General features: G+C 38.4%; 1 protein-coding gene across 2 annotated transcripts; it reads right to left on the bottom strand.

The window, feature by feature from the left end:
• Positions 1-445: 445 nt before the first annotated feature.
• On the bottom strand, positions 446-11,404 carry CUNH14orf28 (chromosome unknown C14orf28 homolog). 2 transcript variants are annotated; one of them, XM_036276982.1, is made up of 5 exons: positions 11,153-11,404; positions 8,183-8,707; positions 6,051-6,140; positions 4,684-4,818; positions 446-883 (listed from the first exon to the last, which is right to left on the bottom strand). In XM_036276982.1, exons 2-5 carry the CDS (start codon positions 8,704-8,706, stop codon positions 700-702), a joined length of 933 nt encoding a protein of 310 aa, XP_036132875.1. In that variant the 5' UTR covers position 8,707; positions 11,153-11,404; the 3' UTR covers positions 446-699. The 2 variants fall into 2 exon arrangements, with proteins under 2 accessions (XP_036132875.1, XP_036132867.1); XM_036276974.1 differs by lacking the exon at positions 11,153-11,404 and adding an exon at positions 5,698-5,787 and having other exon boundaries at positions 585-883; positions 8,183-8,706.
• Positions 11,405-21,205: the final 9,801 nt, after the last annotated feature.

The following is a 21,205-nucleotide window of genomic DNA, read 5'->3' as shown; positions in this document are numbered from 1 at the left end:
TTAACAATAACTGCAATTAAGCTTAGGAACTTAGCTAACACAAAATCTGCTGGCAGGTTTATAATACTTCAGCAAATGGTTAAAGGAATTTGCCATTATAAAGAAATTATTCTCATCAAAATTTTTTTTAAAAATTGCTTCAGGAAAATTAGCCAAAAAAAACAGGTAAAATAAGCCATCTATAACTTGTATATTCAGATACATACTAGATCCAATAGTGCACTTTGGATTATAGTGAGGTAGGGCAAAGAAATAAAGTCAGATAAATTTTGAACTGTGAAATTTTTATAATTGAAACACTGACTTTTACCCAGGTTTTATTTGCATATCAAAACAAACAAACAAACAAAACCCAAAATGGAGAATTCAAATGACAAAGTATGTTCTTAGATTCAAGGACAGAATTGTAAAAAATCTTTGAGGTACATATAAATAAAAAAATACAAAGATATATTTTATTTCAACATAAAATATACTTATATAAAAATAACCCAGAATATAGAAAAACAATAAAATACAAACATTTTTGCATAGATTCTCTATATAAAACATTTACCTGGGGCTACACACTGGTGAATACACCTCTGAAACTAGTGTAGTTGAACTATTTCCTTGGATACCAAGTATATACAAAATAAAAGCCCTTTATCTTAGGGAGCATGGGCAGGAGGGAAACAATTAAATTTAGCATCAGTCTATTTATTTCTCTGTTGCTCGAATATAAACCAATGATGACAAGAGGAGAAACTCGGGGGGTTTATTTAACAAAATTAAATTCACATTTCTGAGGCCATCATAGTGCATCCAATGTCCATCAATCTGGAAAGCTGCAGAATAATGATGTTCCTCTTTGTTAAATAATGTGGCACCTTCCAACAAATACCTGTGAATTCAATGACAAAGTGTAGCAGAAAATTACAATACTTTGTTCTTAAGATAAATATTCCCTAAATTCTTAACTCAAAAAAAAAAAAAAAATTGAGATTGATTGTATTCTATTCCCAGAAAAGGACATCCATCTGTAATACTAATGTAATTCGTAATTTGGAATAAAATGTTTAAGACTTTTAAAAATTGATCTAATTTAAGAATTAAAAAATTCATAACCTGTATTGTTCTATTAAATAAGAGAAAAAACAAACAAAAAACTTTTAAAGCAAAAAGTTAAAGGAACCCATTATGCTCTAATTTGTATGCAGAAATTTTTATCTATAATAATGATAGTAACATTTTATTTTTTAAATTTATTTTTTAAACTTATTACTATTATTACAGATGTCCACCTTTTTCCCACATTGACACCCTCCTCCCCACTTGTGACCCCCTCCTGCCTTTCCCACCTTATTATCTGTGTCCCTTGGTTATGCATATATGCATATAAGTTCTTTGGTTTATCTCTTCCCACCCAGTCTAAGAACCAATGCGTACTTCTTAATCCCTTCACCATTTTCCCCTATCCCTCCAGCCCCCTTCCATGTGGCAACCAACAAAAAGTTCTGTTATCTATGAGTCTGTTTCTGTTCTGCATGTTCATTTTGTTTGTAGATTCAATTGTTGAGATATGTATTTATTAACATTTTATTGTTCATATTTTTGATTTTCAAAAAGACCCTTTAACATTTCATATAATACTGGTTTGGTGGTGATGAACTCCTTTAGCTTTCTCTTGTTTGGGCAACTACTTATATGTCCATCAATTCTAAATGATAGCTTTGCAGGATAGAGTAATTTTGGTTGTAGGTCCTTGCTTTTCATCACTTTGAATATTTCTTGCCACTCGTTTCTGGCCTGCAAAGTTTCTTTTGAGAATCAGCTGACAGTCTTATGAGAGCTTCCTTGTAGGTAACTAACTGCTTTTCTCTTGCTGCTTTTAAGATTCTCTTTGTCTTGAACCTTTTGCATTTTGATTGTGATGTGTCTTGGTGTGTGTGGGTCTCTTTGGGTTCATCTTGTATGGGACTCTCTGTCCTTCCTGGACTTGTATGTCTGTTTCCTTCACCCAGTTAGGGACGTTTTCTATCTTTTTTTTTTTTTCAGATAGGTTTTCAGTTTCTTGCTCTCTCTCTTTTCCTTCTGGCACCATGATGCCATGTTGGTATGCTTGAAGTTGTCCCAGAGGCTCCTTACACTATCCTAACTTTTTTGGATTCTTTTTTCTTTTTGCTGTTCTGATTGGGTGTTTTTTGCTTCTTTATATTCCAAATCAATGGTTTGCTTCTTGGCATCACCTACTCTACTACTGATTCCCTGTAAATTATTATTTATTTCAGTTAGTGCATTCTTCATTTCTGACTGGTCCTTTTTTATGCTCTTGAAGTCCTCACTAAGTTCTGTGAGTATTCTTATAACCAGTGTTGTGAACTCTGCATCTGTTAGATTTCTTTGGTTCATTTAGTTCTTTTCCTGGAATTTTGTTCTGTTCTTTCGTTTGGGGCATTTCTTTGTCTCCTCATTTTGGCTGCCTCCCTGTGTTTGTTTCTATGTATTAGGTAGAGTTGCATGTCTCCTAGGCTTCGTGGGGTGACCTATTATAGTAGGTGTCCTGTAGGGTCTGGTGGCACAGTCTCCCTGATCACCCAAGCTGGGCTATAGAGGTGCACCCCTCGTATGGGCTGTACACCCTTCTGCTGTAATTGAGTCTTGATTGCTGTTAGCATATCAATGGGAGGGATTTACTCAGGCTGATCAGCTGCAAGGACTGGCTGTACCCACTGACCACTGACCTGTGATTACCTTAGAGGATTAGCCATGCAGGAGCCAACCACACAGAGCAAGACTTACTAAGCAGTGCTTTGGTACCCAGAGTCCATTCCTTGAGTGTGTTGCTTGTGGAGGTGGTTGGGTGTTAGTGCTTTGACATGGTCTGAAGCTGTCCACTGGGTGTCCTGGCTCTGGGTCAAGGTCAGCCACTGCCTGTGTTCTATCCCAGGCCACTGGGCAAAAGCTACAGAGATCTGCAGATGGCTGTTTCTTGTGCCAAGCTTGGAGGTGCCCATGCAAAGCAATGCTGTGAACCAAGGCAGGCTGCTTCTAGTGCCAGGCCTGGGGCCACTTAGCAAGAGGTATGGAGCTTGCTGAGGTCAGATAGTGCTTGCTTGAGAGAATTTAGAAAAATATGAAGCAGGAGCCAAGACAGGCCAATCCTATGGTAAAGCCACTGGAAACAGCTTGGGTGGGTCTGAAGGTTGGGTGTGGCAGGGCCTCAAGGAATCACCAGGGTGGGGCAGACAGTGTGAGTCAAGCTGCTGAAATCCCAGATATGGCACCAATCAGCTGGTCCCATCTGGGAAAGGCTCACCAAAGGAACAACTGCCTCCACCAGCATGTCTGTCCAGGAGAGGGCTGCCTCTCCAAGCTCTTAACCCTATGCCAAACAACTCCGTTCTTCCCGGTATGTGTCTGGTGCTTTTCAAGCTGTCTTTCCCACGCTGGAGCCTGGAGGGAGTGAGTGGAAGTAATTCCATGTGTGGGCCCTTAAAGAGAAATTGCCTGGGACTCCAGAAGCCTCAGTGTCTCTCAGCCCCAATTCCTGCTGGTTTTTACAGCCAGAAGTTAGGAGTTAGGGGGACTTCTCTTCCTGGCACTGGAACCCTGAGCTGGGGGGCCTGGTGTGGGATGAGGACTCCTCACTCCTCAGGGAGAACCTTTTTTGGTTAATCCTCACCTGAGGATATTTTTCCATTGACTTTTTTTAGATAGAATGGAAGTGGGAAAGGGAGAGAGAGATATCAATTGGTTGCTTCCTCTATGACCCAAACCAGGGCGAGGTTTCAAACTGGCAACCCAGGTATGTGCCCTTGACTGGAATTGAACCTGAGACCCTTTGGTCTACAGGCTGACACTCTAACTGCTGAGCCAAACCGGCTTGGGCACCCCTCCTGATTTTTATCTGCCACACATGGGTGTGACCATCTTGTCCCACCTCCACCCCTCCTACCAGTCTCAATGTGGCTTCTTTTTTAATTTCGTAGCTGTAAGACTTCCATTCAGCTCAATCAGGCGGTTCTGAATGATGGTGGTTCTGTAGTTTAGTTGTAATTTTGATGTGGTTGTGGGAGGAGGCGAGTACTGCATTTACCTATGCCATCATCTTGACTGGAAATATTTTAATTTTTTTTAAAGGTGACCTGACTGGGAATCAAATCTGGCAACTGTGGTGCCTTGGGATAATGCTCCAACCAACTGAGCTACCTGGCCAAGACCAGTAACATTTTATTTGTAAGTGATGACTTCATACTATATATTAATTTGATTTGAAATACAGTAGCTACAATTTACTGTTTACTCTGTGTAGGCATCATTCTAAACACTTCTCATGTGTTATGCAAATTAAATCCTCACAGTAGGCACCAGATAGATACTATCATCTCTGTTTTATAGAAAAGAAAATTGACAAGTAAACTGGTTAAGTTGCTGGTTCAAGGTCACATAGCTTGTAAAAGATGGGGTTGGGTTTGAACCCAACTTTGTCTGTTCCATAATCCAAAACCTAACCACTACGCACACTGCCGGCAACTAACTCCCTGTAACAGATTCTGACTTTATTCAGGACACATAAATCTAGAGACAGCTATGATCTTTCCAACAATATTTCCTTAAGGGAGAGACAAAATCATAACAGAATAACAGAAAAACACAAAATAAATTTATTTCACTAGTGTTATAAAACAAAAAACCACCTACTTGTGATCAGATAAATCCAAGTAATAGGGTACATATGCCAGATCTTCAGATTTCCAATGCTGCATATTTAAGACAACAAAAGGAGGTGCCCCATGGCAGAAAACTCGTTGGGAGAATTCTCTTAAGCCACCACACCTGAAATTGAAAATAGGCATGAACTTTATTAAACTTGGAATAAAGCTGCCTTTTATCAGTTCTGGGTTGTCTTTATTTCTTCATGTCATAATAAGCATAAATATCTATTTTTTAGGTATGGGTAATGGTGTGGCTATATTATACCTTATATGGGGTTGGCAAAAGTAGGTTCACAGTATAAGTACACAAAACAGAGTTTATTCTTGTATTATTTATTTGTATTCCAACTATAAAACTAGTTTTGCATTCCTCTGTATGTCTATTACCGTAAGTTTACAGGATCTGAGATTCTAGTTGCTAGAAATGATACTTTTAGAACTCTAGGAAAAGCAAGCTATTTTACCTAGGCTTGTAAAAGTAAGTAGCTTTAATTTTTAGATACATTTTTCTTTAAGATGGTTTCAAAGGGAAATAATGACAGGGGGAGAATAATATGATTCTTACAGGCCTCCTTAGACTAGATAAAATTCCCTAATTGCTTCCTTTTGCCATAGGATGAAGCAAATTCTGTTTTCTTAGCAGCATCAGGTATTAAGCATATGGATCAGAATTCAACAAATACAGTTATACAGTAAAATCTCGATTAACCGGAATGCTCAGGGTAGAGCCTTTTGGTTAACAAACATCACTGACTAAACTAATTTAACAGGAAAACCATTTTGTTTCAGTATTTGTTGCTAAAATACATTAGTTCACTTTCTGTACTTAAGTACAATTAACTGAACATATTTTATTCTTTTGTGATTAACTAGTTGTAAGATTATCCTTCTAAATATTCTCATTGTACAATAATGTAGATTGGGATGAATATATTCTTTCTGCCCCTTGGGATTTCTTTTTTATTATTTTATTATGTTACATTTTTGGGTTGTAATTTACCTCTTTCTCCTAAATGAGGAGTGCAGAAAAAATCCAGTTAATTGAGGGTGCCGATTAGCTGTGTTCCGGTTAACCAAGGTTTTATTGTACCTACTCAGCAGTGGGGAGAAAAAGAAAAGGCATTTGCTTTGTGTTCGTCAATTAACTGTTGTATTATATTCTACTTGATAATGACAATAGAGCATAAGATAGCATAGGAAACTAGAAGGTGTTAAGATTTAAAAAATGTTAGACTTCCTAAATACTTATGAGTAGCTATTCCATGTAGAATTAACATCAAAGAGCCTATCAATTCAGGTTTCTTTATAAACAATTCAGAACACTTTCATCCTAAATGTCAATCATATACTTACCCATGCTCTTCACACAGTTCAATCCTGGAACAGAATAATTCATCCACAGCCAGTCGTATCAAGTTTCCATGTGGAATTTCTTGAGGAGGACTACATCAATTGAAATATGCATGTAAGAACTGCTTCAACATTTTACAGGTAAATACATTATTAGGATCACAAAATTTAAAGGTCAATTCATTATTAGCAAACCAAATAAAAACATAATCTGTTAGTCATCTTTGTATTTCTTGTAGATAGTGTAAAAACCAGGTAAAAAATTTTTAAATGTTTTCATTGATTTTTTAGAGGGAGAGAGGAAGGGAGAGGGAGAAACATCAATGTGAGAGATAAACATTGAACAGCCACCTTCCAAATGCCTCACACTGGGGATTGAGCCAGCAATCCAGGTATGTGCCCTGACTGGGAATCAAACCGGGACCTCTCAGTCCATGGGATGACGCTCAGTCCACTGAGCCACATCAGCTGGGCAAAACCACTTAAATTTAATATATGTCAATGCATGAAACTTTCCATGAAACATCGAAGCTTTCTGTAAACTGATACTGAAATATGGAGTTGTTGTTAATTTAAAAAATTTTCCAGAGGATTCAACAGAAAGGATTCTGGTCTGGGGGAAGAAAGTAGGACCCAGAATCAGGAAAGCAGCTGATTAGTTACTAAAGTTGCCTAAGTTGCAGCCACGTAACTGATTAGATAAAATTTTTTCCAACATAATTCAGAAGTTGTTTTAAATATAGAATTAAATAAAATAGGCAAAAGCTTAAAATAGTTATAAAGAATATGATAAAAATATTTTATTACGAGAAACATAAAATATTAGGATTAATATAGTATTGTAAATATTATCCAAAACATATTCAAATTATTTGTTTAAAAAAAGCAAGACAAATTTTTGAAACGCTTTTTAGATTTAGAGTAACAGAACTGTACCTGACATATTTCATAATCAATATCCTCTTATCAGCAATACAGGAAAATGCAAAAAGTGTATTTCAGAAAAAGAGAGACATTAATTGCTAGACTCTAAAAAGAATAAAATATCTTCAGCTTTCCATATGTATCATGATATTCTAATATTAAACAATATGCTACAAAGAAATATGAATTTAATAATTTAGGGTATGTGATGTATATTCCTCAAAGAGAACAATCTATTGGGTAGTTTTTCTCTACCATTGGGTACCCTTTCTGACAACATGTGTTTGGATCTATTTTTCTGTCCTGTTTTTTCCCATTGGCAATTACCCCTTTTCCAGTTCATGTCCCTTGAGGGCTTTAATGTTTCCCAACACTCCACTAGGGTTTGCTAATTTGGCCTTCCTCCCTTATTTACCAGATTGAAGGTCTGCCTGGTCTCTGAAAATACTTAGCAGGCTACCAGCACCTTTCCTAGTCAGTGAAAATGCTCCTCACAGCCACATCTCCAGGTGTTAAGATTTGTGTCTGTAATTATGTTCTGACCATAACATAAAGGAGTACTTGCAATCTTCTTTTTAAAAATACATTGATTTTGGAGAGAGGAAGAGAATAAGATGAATGTGAGAAACATCCATCAGTTGCCTTCTGTATGCACCCCCACAAGGGATTGAACCCCTAACCTAGGCATGTGCCCTGACCGGAAATCAAACCCGTCACTTACTGGTGTGTGGGATGATGCTCCAACCAACTGAGCCACATGGGCTAGGGCTCAATCTTATTCATGTAGAACTAGCTCACTCAAGAGAGATCTATTTAAGGGGGAAACAAACTTTACACTGGAAACATACTTCAGATAGTGTTCTTCATGAGGTTACATTTGTGACACAGGAATTCATTATCTACATAGTCACCTTAGTAAAGTCAAAGCAAGAGCAATATATTTTGCAGTCTGAATAACTCATTATTTGGCAAGTGAAATAGTTATTAGTTGGTTTTGTAAAGTAAATTCTAAGATGTTTGGACATTCATGGGATAAAGAATCTTGAATTTGTGGTTGATTTATGTGTAAGAAATTACACCGTGTTGTGCTTTAAGAAGTACTTTGACTATATATACATTTATATCTATAGCACTTCATTAAAAAGTATACTATTTCTAAAAGTGACAAAATAGACTTTAGAGCAGATAAAACAGACTTTAGAGCAACTTACTTTATATTAATTGTACGCTGCTGGTCTTCCTGCACCCGAATTGGGCATCGCCAGTTGGAACAGTAACTCTCTTGTATGGTAGACATGAGATTTTCAAGATTTTTTGTAAAATTATCATGTTCATTCCCAAACAAATCAATTATTAATGAAGCTTTATGAACTTCGGATTTATATTGCTGTTTTTCCATCTTGTCCCAAATCCAAAGTAGCTTCACAGTTGTGAAACTGTAGGTGTCCATTAAATAAAGAAAACAGTCTATAAACTCTCTACCTAAATGAAGAGAGAGTTCCCTGGGAAAATTTTCATTTTCATGAAGAATGACATATAATAACATCAAGAATCCATCTATGGTACAGGTATTTTTCAGCCTTATTTCAACATAGAGTGGTGTACAGGATACTGCTTTGCGGCCAGCTTTGATAGTAAAAACACCTCCCCAAGGAAGAACAGGCCTCCAAAATGAGCGATCTTGGTTATAGTTATTTTTAATTGATGCTTTGATTTCTTCAAACAGTGTCTTCATCCTGCATTTTAGAAGTTAAAAATAGAACATGTATATGACTACGTATGTTTAAATGAAAATAAAGCTATTTAAAGATTTAAATTAAATTTGGTTAGATGGCCTCCCAATGCAATAAAAAGATCTAAAACAATTCTAGCTGTCGTTTTGGGGGCATGATCTTTGGAAAGGCCTCTAAAGAAGCTGCAACTGTTTTTTGAGGTACAGAATAGCTATCTGATAGGCATTTATATTACTTATGCTAAAGATTTTTATCTGTGATATAGAAAAACTCTAATAAAATATCTTAAATGAAAGTATAGCTATTTAAAGATACAATGGTTGTGTATATTCCTAATAAAAACTTCTTCCACCCTCTAAAATAAAAGCTGTGCTTCATTTTCTTAATATGTGTGGTTTCACTTATAAAATGAATATACTTAATGGAATCCTTATTTGGGCTACAGAATAATGGCCAATTAGCTTTGAAAGATAACATATGAAGAATAATCGTGAGAAATTAACTGAATAGTAGCATAGCAAAGAGTAGCAAAGTTCATTTACATGAACTTTGGAATTTTTACTTACAATTTAGGACCATGCTATATATTTTACAATTTGAACTACAAAGGCCATGCTGTGAAGATATGATTCAGAAGTTGGTAAGTATCCTGATTCCCTTCTCTGCATGTTTTGGGAATGAACTGAAGGTGTCTTCCCTATTTAAATCGGCAACTATCCTTCCCCCAACTTTGAGGATAGCCAAGTATTTTGTCTTTAAAGTCATTGACAGTATTCTAATAAACATGTTCATGTCATATATATGTTATATAGAGAAAAACATGAAAAAAAATTAAAAAATGATGTCCTAATGAAACAACAGAAAAAGTGCTTTACTTGGGACAAAAAATTTCTATACTAAAAACATCATAGTGTTTTCCAATATATTGCTTTTATGGAAAAGTATTTTTTTATGGAAAAAGGGAAATGTCTGAGGAATAGGAAAAGAGGTGACTGAGGTCAGTATCTTATTTTGACTATCTTTTCAAATGCCACACCCTCCCAAGCATAACATGAATCCAACACTGATGTTATACTGCAGACCTATATGTTTTATTTGTAGAAAGAAGTTAGGAGATCAGTTCAAGCTGATTTTACAATAGTAGCAAACTAAAAATTCAGTTCTATGATATATTAAACAGTTATTTTTGACTTGAAGAAAGATCCTCTGCACTCTAAAACATTCAACACTATATTTAAACCTAAAGTGTAGATGTTTATATATAGTTAGTAATGGGTTGGCTCTAGTCAACAAATTAAGAGTAAGAGGGTGTGGCAAATTTGGAACCTAGGCAAACAAACTCAGTTCTTAATAAGAACAGATTTCCAGAGCAGATTTGAAAAATCATAAGGCATTCAAATACTTTAAAAATGAAAATAACTTCTTCATGGTTGGATTTCTGTTGAATTTTAAATAACTTTGTAGCAAGGTCATAAGATCAAGAGCTTGAATTCAGATTCCTAAACGTTGCATTAAAAAGGAATCGTAAATCTCTAGTTTTTTTTTTTTCCCAAAAATTATCTTTTGGACATGACCCAATGAAGAGTAACTACAGCTCTATGAAGCAATAATTATACTCTAAAAGAATTAAACTACAATATTATATATTGTAATGAAACTTCTTTAGCCTTTTTCTGGGGGTGGGGGTGGGAAGAGGGCGGTAGAAAGGAGTGTAGAACTAGAGGACGCTTAATCTAAGCACTAAGGTGGTGATTTGTCCCAAACTAATTACTAAAATTAGTTTAAGATGGACAAATGGCTGCAAAGAGCTTTACTTAGGCCTGTTTTGTTTTCACCACACCTTCTTAGACTGTTCGTTAGGCACTGTATTAGAAATCCTGGAAGCATTATCATGCTAGAGAATTTTCCTGCCTCAACAGGCCCTCCAGTTTGAATAAACCTGCTAAACTCCCCCAACCTCTTATTTCCTCGGCAAAACAATTTTCAATCTGTACTCTACAGTCCATGCTGGTCAGGAGAACCATACCATTTGCCCAAGGTATTGAATGCCGGACGCCCTACAAGCTCAGTCCTAAAGGTTCCCTCTGGAATCAGCGCCCCGAAATAATGTAAAAGACGGTCATGCGCCCCACCACCAAGCAGCACAGGGCTGCCGGGCGGGGACCGGCTGGGAGCGCGGAGGTTACCCCGCTCCAGCCCCGCGCCGGCCACGCCCACACTGCCCCCCCGCCCCCCCCGCAGCGCCCTGGAGGCTGGCACCGGGCACGGGCCGCACCGCGGCCTGGTCCCCGAAGCAGAAGCCGGTGTGGAAGGCTGGACGCCCCCGTCCGCGTCCGGGCAGTGACCCGCAGAGCCCTGGGACTGCTGGCAACGGGCTAGAGGACCCGGCCGCGGAAGGCGTTTCCACACCCGACAGCCTCGGTCCCCCAGGAAGCCGACTCCTCCTACCTCCCCGGGGACCGAAAACCGCCGGTGCCGCCGCACCCGTCGCCGCCGCCGCTTGCTCATGGAGAGCCCGGGCTGCCGTCCTGCCGCCACCTGTACTAGACCCGCCGGCTGTCTCGGCCTCCCCCGGCGTCAGTGCTGGGCTCTGGCACGGCCTCCATCGCACCCGCCGCGGCGGGAGCCACAGCAGCTCCGGCGCCCAGGCCCGATCCGACCGGACCCACGGAGCCAGGACCGCGGGACGCGTTGCTTATTACGGAGGAAGATTCGGCCTGACCTCCGCGTCCCTCCCCCCAGCCCCCAGTTCCCAGCCGCTAGACGGCACTGCTGCGCAGGCGCAAAGACGCCTTGGTCAAACGTGCGTGGGTCGGGTGTGTACACAGCATTCAGCTTTGCCCAATGGGAAGCAACATCGGGAGCGGGGGGGCGGGAGCTCGCAGAGAGGGGCGGGGCTCCAGTGTTGGTGAGTGGAGCCGCCAAAGTGGGCAGGGTTTGCACAAAGGCAGATCTTAGTTGGCAAACCCCTTTGGCTTTTTGAGATTTGTACCATTTTTGGACCTTACTTGATTTGAGTTTGATTCTAGGTCTTGTCTTCTCAAATTCTTAACTCAGAATGGGAAAGCTTTGTTTTTTTCAGTGAGTTATAATTATTCAAGCTTTTGATTTAAGTATCTATTTAGGAAGTTTTTGAATTAGTATATTCAATGCTGCCGTAAGTGTTGAAGGTAGTACTTGACCAAAATGCTGTAATATAATGGAAGTTAACACCATTTAAAGAAATTAGATAGCTTTAGCCTACTGTAGAGATGAAAAATATTTGTCTTGGATATGATAAGGCTACGCATTTTAAGTGACAGCCATAAATTTAAGCTAGAGTTGCTTAATGCTAGGGTCTGTGGGCTCAACCATAATTCTTGTACAGTAGGCCCTAGTTCTTGTATCCTCCCATAGAGTGGAAACCCACATGGCTCTGCTCCTGTAGAACACAGGCCACCCTGGAAAACTACCTCCACCCTCAATTAGAAATGGGATACTGTTGAGATTTTTCCCAATCTGGTCGTTCAACAGATAATGATTGTCTGGAAAGTGAAGCTCAACCTCTAGAATACACAATTTGAAGAACTCAACGTCAGCCCAGCACATCATTGTGGTCTTTAGTCACAGCTGAATGTGGTGGAGGTTGGATGCCTTCTTGACGAATGTGATGGTCAGCCAGGCTATGGACCTCAAGGACCTCTCTCAAGGAGTCCAGTGGTAGAAGGATGGAGGCTGGGAGAGAAGCTTGACTTACTGAAGATAGTTACTGCTGGTGGAGATGAGAAAAAATGGATATCTCTCAGAGCAGAGAGGGAAGAAAGGTGGCTCTGCCCCCACAAAAAGAATTAATCACTGTCAAAGTCTGCTCTTTTTAGTTTGCTGCATTTTCTTATTATGGTATTTCACAAATGAGGAAACTGAGGCTTTGAGAGATTAAATAACTAGTGTGTATTGGAATTCACATGCAAAAATGTTCTCTCTCAATATTAAAACCATTCTGCAAGTTGAAAGTTCTTTAAAATGTCTATAAATTGGATTATATGTTTAACTGACAATCTCTCATAACACATGGAATTAATTTTATATGGACTGGATCATTCTCTTCCAGAAAACAGACCCCATAGTGGTGGTTGTCACCATTTCTGGAGAATAACAGGGAGATGGCTCATTAAATTCAATTGAGACTTGGCTAGGGAAGGGAAGCATGGATTCCTTGCAAACTTGGATAACTCACAAATCTCACTGAGGTCTTTAACCCAGATTTTCATTCTGCTTCCTTTCTGCTCCCCCAAAGTCTGACAGCTGAGTTGCAGTTTTTTTAAAGATTGCTTTATTGAGGGATAATTGACAAATATGTGGAGCATATTTAAAATATATAATTTGACAAGTTTTGACACATGTATACCTCCTTGAAACCATCACTACAATCATCAAGTTTTCTCATATCCTTTTGTAATTTTTCTCTCTCATTCCTCTTTTCCTTCCACACCTAAGCAACCACAGATCCACTTTCTGTTATTATAAATTAATTTGCATTTTCTGAAGTTTTATATAAATAGAGTCAAACAGTATATATCGTTTAGGTGGGTGGTGGTCTAGTTTCTCTTACTTAATGTCATTATTTTGACATTCATCCATATTGTTTTGTGTATCAATAGTTTAGTCCTTTTTTTTCTGAGTGTATTCATTATAGGGATGTACTGCAATTTATTTATTCACTTATCTATTAATGGACATTTTGGTTGCATCTAATTTTGGGTTATTACCAATAAAGCTATTATGAACTCTTTATATGGACTTGCAAGGTGGGCAAAAGTAGGCTTACAGTAGTTCGTATGGAAAAAAGACATGCAGGTTATGATTATTACAATAGCTTTACTAACTAAAAAGAATGTCACAATGCAACTATAAGCCTACTTTTGCCAACCTCTGTATATTTCCTTCTTTTCTTGGGTAAAAATCTAGAAGTGGAATGGTTGGATCTCATGGCAGATGTATGTTTAACTTTGTAAGGGAATGCTAAATTGTTTTCCAGAGTGGTAGTACTATTTTACATTCCCATTAGGAGTGTATTCAAGTTCCATTTCCTCTATCATCTCACCAGCACTTGGTATGTCAGTCAATTTTAATTTCTGCTGTTCTAATAAGTCTGTAGTCATATCTTGTTGCGGTTTGGATTTGTACTTTCCTAGTGAGTAATGAAGTTGAGCATCATTTTATGGGCTTATTTGCCATCTGTATCTTTTTGGTGAGATTTCTGTTCAGATCTTGGTTCCATTAAAAAGGTTGGGTTGGCCCTGGCTGGTTTGGCTTAGTGGTTAGAGCGTTGGCCTGTGGTCCAGAGATACCTGGGTTCAGTTTCCGCTAAGGGCACATATCTCAGTTGCAGTTTGTCCCCGGCCCTGGTTGGGTTGTGTGGGAGGCAGCCACTTGATGTGTCCCTTTCACATAGATGTTTCTCTCTCTCTCTCTCCCTCTCTCTCCTTCCTACTCTATCTGAACAAAGAATGGAAAAATGTCCTCGGGTGAGGATAAAAAAAAAAAAAAAAAGTTGGGGTTGTGTCTAGTCAGGGTGCCTCAGTTGGCTGAGTATCATTCTCTGCACCAAAAGGTTGCTGGTTTGATTCCCAGTGAGGGCACATTCCCGAGTTGTGGGTTTGATTCCCAGTTGGGGCACGTACAGAAGGCAACCAATTGATGTTTCTCTCTCTCTCACTTCCTCTCTCTAAGCGTGTCCACTGTTGAAGATGAAAAAAACAATTGGGTTGTTCGTTTTTAGAGTTCTTCATATTTTTCTGGAAACAAATTATTTATTAGATGTATACTTTACAGAGATTTTCTCCCAGTATGTGGCTTTCTCGCCCATTCTCTTAACAGTATATTTTGAAGAGCGTAAGTTTTAAATTTTAATAAAGTCCAAACTGTTTTTTTTTTTTTAATGGTTGTGCTTTTAGTGTCATTTCTAAGAAATCTTGCCTACTATAGACTCCCAAAGATCTTTTCCTATGTTTTATTCTAGAAGTTTTCTAGTTTAGGCTGTATATTTAGGTCTATGACAAATTTTTGAGTTAATTGTTTTTTAAAAATTTACCATAGCCACCATTTAAAGTTTTATTTATTGATTTGAGAGAGAGAAAGAGAGAGAGAGAGAAAGAGAGAGAGAGAGAGATTGATTTGTTGTTCCACTTATTTATGCATTCATTGGTTGATTCTTGTATGTGCTCTGACTGGGGATCAAACCTGCAACCTTAGTGTAATGGGTTGATGCTCTAATCAACTGAGCTACCTGCCAAGGCTTGAGTTAATTTTTATTTGTGGTTTGAGACACAGATCCAAGTTCATGTTTGTTACATGTGGATACCCAATTGTTTAGCAATATTTGCTGACTGCCTGTTCTTTTCTACTGTGTTGCCTTTCTGCTTTTGTCAAAAATCAGTTGTACAATATCATTTATAAACATTTAAAATTTATGCATTATCAACTGTACATCATACAGTGTGCTACCATTGGAGATATGCATCAGTAAGTGTTCTTACATTGCAAAAACTGGAGACCAGATATTGCTAACTTAAAATAAGAAACTATTGGAAGGATTTGAGGTATAATATAATAAAAGAAAAAGCTGAAAATCAAGTCAGCTACTTTGATTGATCAAAAGTGAGGTAGTTTCCCAAAGGACAATGAGACTCTATTAACAGAAGAAGAGGGAATGGCGCTGTGCAGATATCTCATAACAGTGCTTCCCAACATTTTTTACATCCACACATGCTAAATAATCAGAATCAGGCAGTGTGTGAGAGTAAACTGATGAAGATTAGGAGATGTCTCTGTAGGGTGTGGTGAAAAAATTTGTTACATTTTCTTCATATTATGTAATTGTAAGGAAAAGGCAAAGTATGAGGGAGATATGAAACATTAAATTTACATAAAATATATTTAAAAGTTTGATGAGAAATTTGAGCTTGTTTCTATGATATGATATTTATTTCAAACTTTTATTGAAATCTACCTAGTATATATATAAGGGAAAGTATATATTTCATAATTATGCATGTATCTCGATGAATTTCACAATATGAGCACACTTGTCATGTGTTCCAGTTATGCATATTTGCATAACAAATCACCCCTTCACTTACATGTTTGGCTGTTAATGCTACCTATTGACTGGACTTTAGCTGCGTCTGTGACCAGAATACGTTCCATGTGATTCCTTGACTTTCTCATAGCATGGTGGTTGGGCACCGAGGGTGAGCATCTGAAGAAAGAGAGCCAGGTGGTGCCTTTTCTAACCTAGCCATGAAAGTCATGCACTGTGAATTCCAGTGCATTCTATATAATGGAGGTGAGTCACTAAGGCTAGCCTATGTTCAAGGAGAAGGAATTGGACTTCATCTTCTGATGGGAGGAATGTCAAAGGATCTGTGGATATGTTTTTAAACCACCACACTTACCTAACCAACTCCCTGATCAAGAAGCAGAACATTATGAATGCCCAAACCTCACTTTCTTATCCTTACCTGCTGCCCCAAGGGTAACCACCATCCTGATTTTTATAGCATACATTAGTATTGCCTATTTTTGTACTTTATGGAAATGGAATAATACAATATGTACCCTTTGTGTCTAGCTTTTCTCTCTCAGCATTGGTTGTGAGATTCATTTATGTTGTTCCATGTAGACTGTTCTTACCACTGTTTAGTATTCTATTTTGTAAATAACACAAAATATTTTTTGTCCTACTTATTGTTGTTAGGCATTTGAGCAGTTTCCAGTTTTTGGCTTATATGAGAAGTTCTGATTTGACATTCTAGTACATGTGTTATGTTCCTTATGTATGTTGAGAATACGTGTAGGGGTGAAATTCCTGGATTTATGGTATGCATATGTTAAACTTGAGTAGATAACCGTCAGTTTTCCAAACTGTGCCACCTGCAGTGGCAATTTTGAACATGAGTTCTTAATACTAGGTTTTCTACTTGAAAAGAGTACACAAAGTCCTCTTCAAGATGTATCAGTAATATACTTCTTAGATTCTGGATAGTTATCATTGACAGACAAGGCTGGGCTCGGTTGTCTCTGTTGACCAGAATGTATCTTCTCCAGCATGTTGTCTTCTCACATGGTGGCTCAGGTCTGTAAGAGCAAGTGTGTCAGTGAACAAGGCAAATTCTGCATGACCTAGCCTCAGAAGTCTAGCCCAGTTTTTGTATACATAAGTATGTGGTGGCAAATTAGAAGAGAATTCATTGCTTTTCCTCAATTCACAGAAGTGTCATTAATTAGAATTTAGATAATGTGATTTAAAAAAAATTTTTTTTTTTTTAATCCTCACCCGAGGATATTTTTCCATTTTTTGTACAGATAGAATGGGAGGGAGAGAGAGGAAGGGAGAGAGAGTGAGAAACATCGACGTGAAGGGACACATCGAGTGGCTGCCACCCGCACGACCAACCAGGGCCGGGGACAAACTGCAACCGAAGTACGTGCCCTTAGCGGGAACCAAACCCGGGTCTCTCCGGACCGGACCGCAGGCCAACGCTCTAACCACTGAACCAAACTGGCCAGGGCATGATTTTTAAAAATTTTATACTTTAAATCTAATAGCTCTTTCACTGACAAGTGCTAATGTTGAAATTTGTAATAATGAGAATGAGTTTATAATGAATTCAGACTTTTCATATCAAATACTAATAATGTTTTCTTTAAACATATACAAATATTGATCTATTTGGTTTTAATAAGTATTTTGTAGGACTCATATTATCAGTAGTAAATGATTTTTACTATCACTTTTTCAATGTTGAATTTGTGCTTTGAATATATAAACTTTGTTGGTAGATGTTAAAAGAGGTTCAGATTATATTACCCCAAGGGTTAATAAAGTGATACCTTGGGGTAGTAAGAGTGCCTGGAAAGATGAGAGGAGAACATTGATATCTGAACGTGGAGATAGAGAGCTTCTTTGAAGAGGCCATCTTACAAATACAACCAGCTTATAGTGACCCCTCAAAGAGAGACCTCCTCCCCGCTCTGATACTGTGATATGTTGTTACCACTTCCATTGTACTTTTTTTTTTATCCTCGCCCGAGGATATTGTGTGTGTGTGTGTGTGTGTGTGTGTGTGTTTATCTTCAGATAGAGTGAGAGGGAAAGAGGGAGGAAGAGAGAGAGAGAAACATTGATGTGAGAGAGACACATTGACTGGTTGCCACCCACACAACCCCAACTGGGGCCGATGACAAACCACAACCGAGGAACGTGCCCTTAGCAGGAACTGAACCCAGGACTCTCTGGTCCACGGGCCAGCACTCTCACTGCTGAGCCAAACTGTCCAGGGCTCTATTGTACCTTTTGAAAGTGGCACCTTTCCTATCGCCCTTGCTTCATTGATTGACTATTGACATTTTCCATGCTGGTTGATGACATGAGTAGTTCTACAATTGCATAAGGTCAGATCCATTTTATTAACTCCTGTCTTTTGTGTGTGGTTGTCATATATTTTTAATGCTACATGGGAACTTAGGAAATTTAAAATTATCTTTTTCATTTACCCACAGGTTTACCATTTCTGGTGTTCTTCATTCTTTTGTGTAGATTTAAGTTTCCATGTGGTATCATTTCACTTCATTCGAAAGGACTTAATGTTTTCTGTAGTGCAGATCTGCTATGTTGTTTTTAAAAGTGGCTGTAGATTTTTTTACCCTTTTTCCATTGAGTCACTTGGCCTCTGCCCCCTCCTCTTGAATCTGAGTAGGTTAGCAATTTATTTGACCTATGCCATACAGCAGAAATGAAACACCATGACTTCTGAGGCTAGGTCATGAAAGGCCATGGAGTTTGTGCTTTATTCATTAGAACACTCACTCTTAGAGCTCTGAGCTACCACATGAGAATACACCCCAGGCTGGAGAGACCACATTCTGGTCAACAGAGCCAGCAGAGCCCAGCAGTCTAGTCGTTCCTGCCATGATATCAGATATGTATGTGAAGCTGTCTTGAACCCACTAAGGCTCCCATTCACCAGGTAAATACCACTGAGTGACTTCCTTTAATGCCACAAGAAATGGAAAGATAACCTCCCCAAACCTGCCTAAATTCCTGATTCTCTTAATTGTGAGATATAAGGAAATCATTAAGTTAAGCAATTGTTTTTTGAAGTAGCTGCACAGCATTTGATAAGCGAAACAAAATTTGGGATGCTTAAAAACCTAAAACGTGGCATTAGCTTTGCGGTGAGACATCAGGCAGAAGTCAAAAGGACGTAGAGAAGGCTATGAATGGAATCTCAACAGGCATGGAAGAGGGTCTCAATGAGGACTTAAAGGAAAGTAAGGAAAATAGAGAAGGGAGAATCTTGTTGTGTCATGGCAGATGCTTTAGCAAATGTTATAACTTGGAAAATTATGTATTTATTGAACTGGTAGATCCTGCTTAGGAGATTTCGAGGCAGAATGTTGAAACAGTCAAGGGCTTTTTGTTTGCATCATGAGGTATGGATAGACAAAGCTGTACAAGAGAAGGAACTATTCAATTTTCAAACAGAATTTAGGGAATTATATAGTAACAAGATCTGAAAATGAAACTATTTCTCATTCTTAGTTTCTCCAAGCAGAAGATACTCAAAGTAAGGTATAGCCACAGGACAAAGATCAAATCCAAGAAAAGCATGGATTCAAGACAAAGATGAAGCCAAGGTTGTGTTTATACAACTTTCTGTTAAGCGTTCAGAAACATATAAAAGTGCTTGTAATGTTCTTAAAGACTTATAGTCAAGACTCTGTCTCTTAAACACTACGGTTTCTAAGAATCTTCAGGGCATTGCCCCATAGCAGCCTCACAGGGAGCCCAAGGTAGAAAAAAGCTTATTTAGAAGGTATTTGTGGGGGATTCTTGAGAATATATATTGCATGAGGGAGGAATAAAAAATTTTGGCCAGAGGGCAGACTGTGGCAATTTAAAATAATTTCCTCAAGCCCTGGCCTGGTGATTCTTCCTTTCCTTTCATTTGATTTTGTTTTGTTTTTTCTTTGTCTCACTATTTAGCAGTCTGGTAGTTCAGAGCCAGGTGTGGTGCACTGGGACACTTGTATCAAATAAGACTGGTATACCTCCCATTTTTGATGGTGTGGCCTTTTTGTGGGAATCAGTGGAGTAGTCTCCTGATCCTCTGATCTGGGTACTCTACATTGACCCTTGTATGGGTTATGTGAGTTCTTGGGTAATTTGTGTCTTGATTGCTGTTGTCTGTTCATGAATGAGCTCAGCCCTCAAGGTGGTTGACTATAAGTTTCAACCCTGACCCTGTCATACCAACTATTAAAACGGCGCTGACAGAACAAAACAAGGCAAAACTAGACCAGACTAAAAAGAATCCTAAATAAATATCCCTGGTTGGGGTGCTTATATGCCACCTGTGTATCCTCTTCAGTAAAATGTGTTCATGTCTGTCCCCCATTTTCCAATTGAATTTTGATTTTTACTGTTTCTAAGTATTCTAGATAAAAAGCCTTTGTTAGATTAGTAGTTTGAAAATATTTTCTCCCAGGCTTTATCAGGATCTCTTACAGGGCAAATATTTTTTATTTTGATGTGGTCCAGTTTATCAGTGTTTTATATTATGAATTATGCTTTTGGTATCAAGTCTAAGAACTCTTTGCCTAGACTTATATCCCAAAGATTTTTTTCCTATTTAAACAAATTATTTTATAATTGTATGTTTTACCTTTAAGTCCAAGATTCATTTGAAGTTAGTTTTTGCATTAGATGTGAGGTTTAAGTCAAGGTTCATCTTTTGTGTATACGTGTCAAATTGTCCGGGCACACTTTGGTTAAGAAGCCTATTCTTCCTCCACTGAATTGTTTTTGTACCTTTGTCAAAAATCATTTGGACCTATTTGTGTGGGTTCATTTCTGAATTCTCTATTTTGTTCCATTGGTGTATGTATCTATCTCTTTGCCAATACCGCACTGTCTTGATTATTGTAGCTATATAGAGATGAAGCGGTATAGAATGCAAAAGAGTTAATATAGTGTCACTTCTACCCTTATAAAGGTCAGCTTCCAAGGCTGGTCCTTGGCCAGCATCTGCTAACTAGGATTTCAGGGGGATTCCCACCACCTTAACAGTGCCCACTTTGCCTAAACTGTGTAAATAATGATGGTTTATGCTGAACGCCTGACTTCTTTCTGGGAATCTTGAAATTTGGTGTGTGCTAATGTGTCTACATAACAGTCCCCAGTAAAAAACTTGGGCACCGAATGTCTAATGAGATTCTCTGGTAGATAGCATTTTGAAATGTGTTATCACAATTTGTTACTGGGGGAATTAAGCAATTCCTATGACTCAAGTGGGAGAGGACTCCTGGAAATATGAGTCTGGTTTCCTGCAAAGTTTGCCCTATGTACCTGTTTCCTTTGCTGATTCTGCTTTATATCCTTATGTTGTAATAAATCATAGCCATGAGTATGACTTGGTCCTGTGAGTCCTCCTGGCAAATCATTGAACCTGGTGTGGT

This window comes from Molossus molossus, unplaced genomic scaffold, assembly GCF_014108415.1.
Source record: "Molossus molossus isolate mMolMol1 unplaced genomic scaffold, mMolMol1.p scaffold_m16_p_1, whole genome shotgun sequence".
Classification (NCBI taxonomy): domain Eukaryota; kingdom Metazoa; phylum Chordata; class Mammalia; order Chiroptera; family Molossidae; genus Molossus; species Molossus molossus.
Note: the sequence above shows the minus strand (reverse complement) of the source record. Positions and strands in the feature narration are given on the sequence as shown.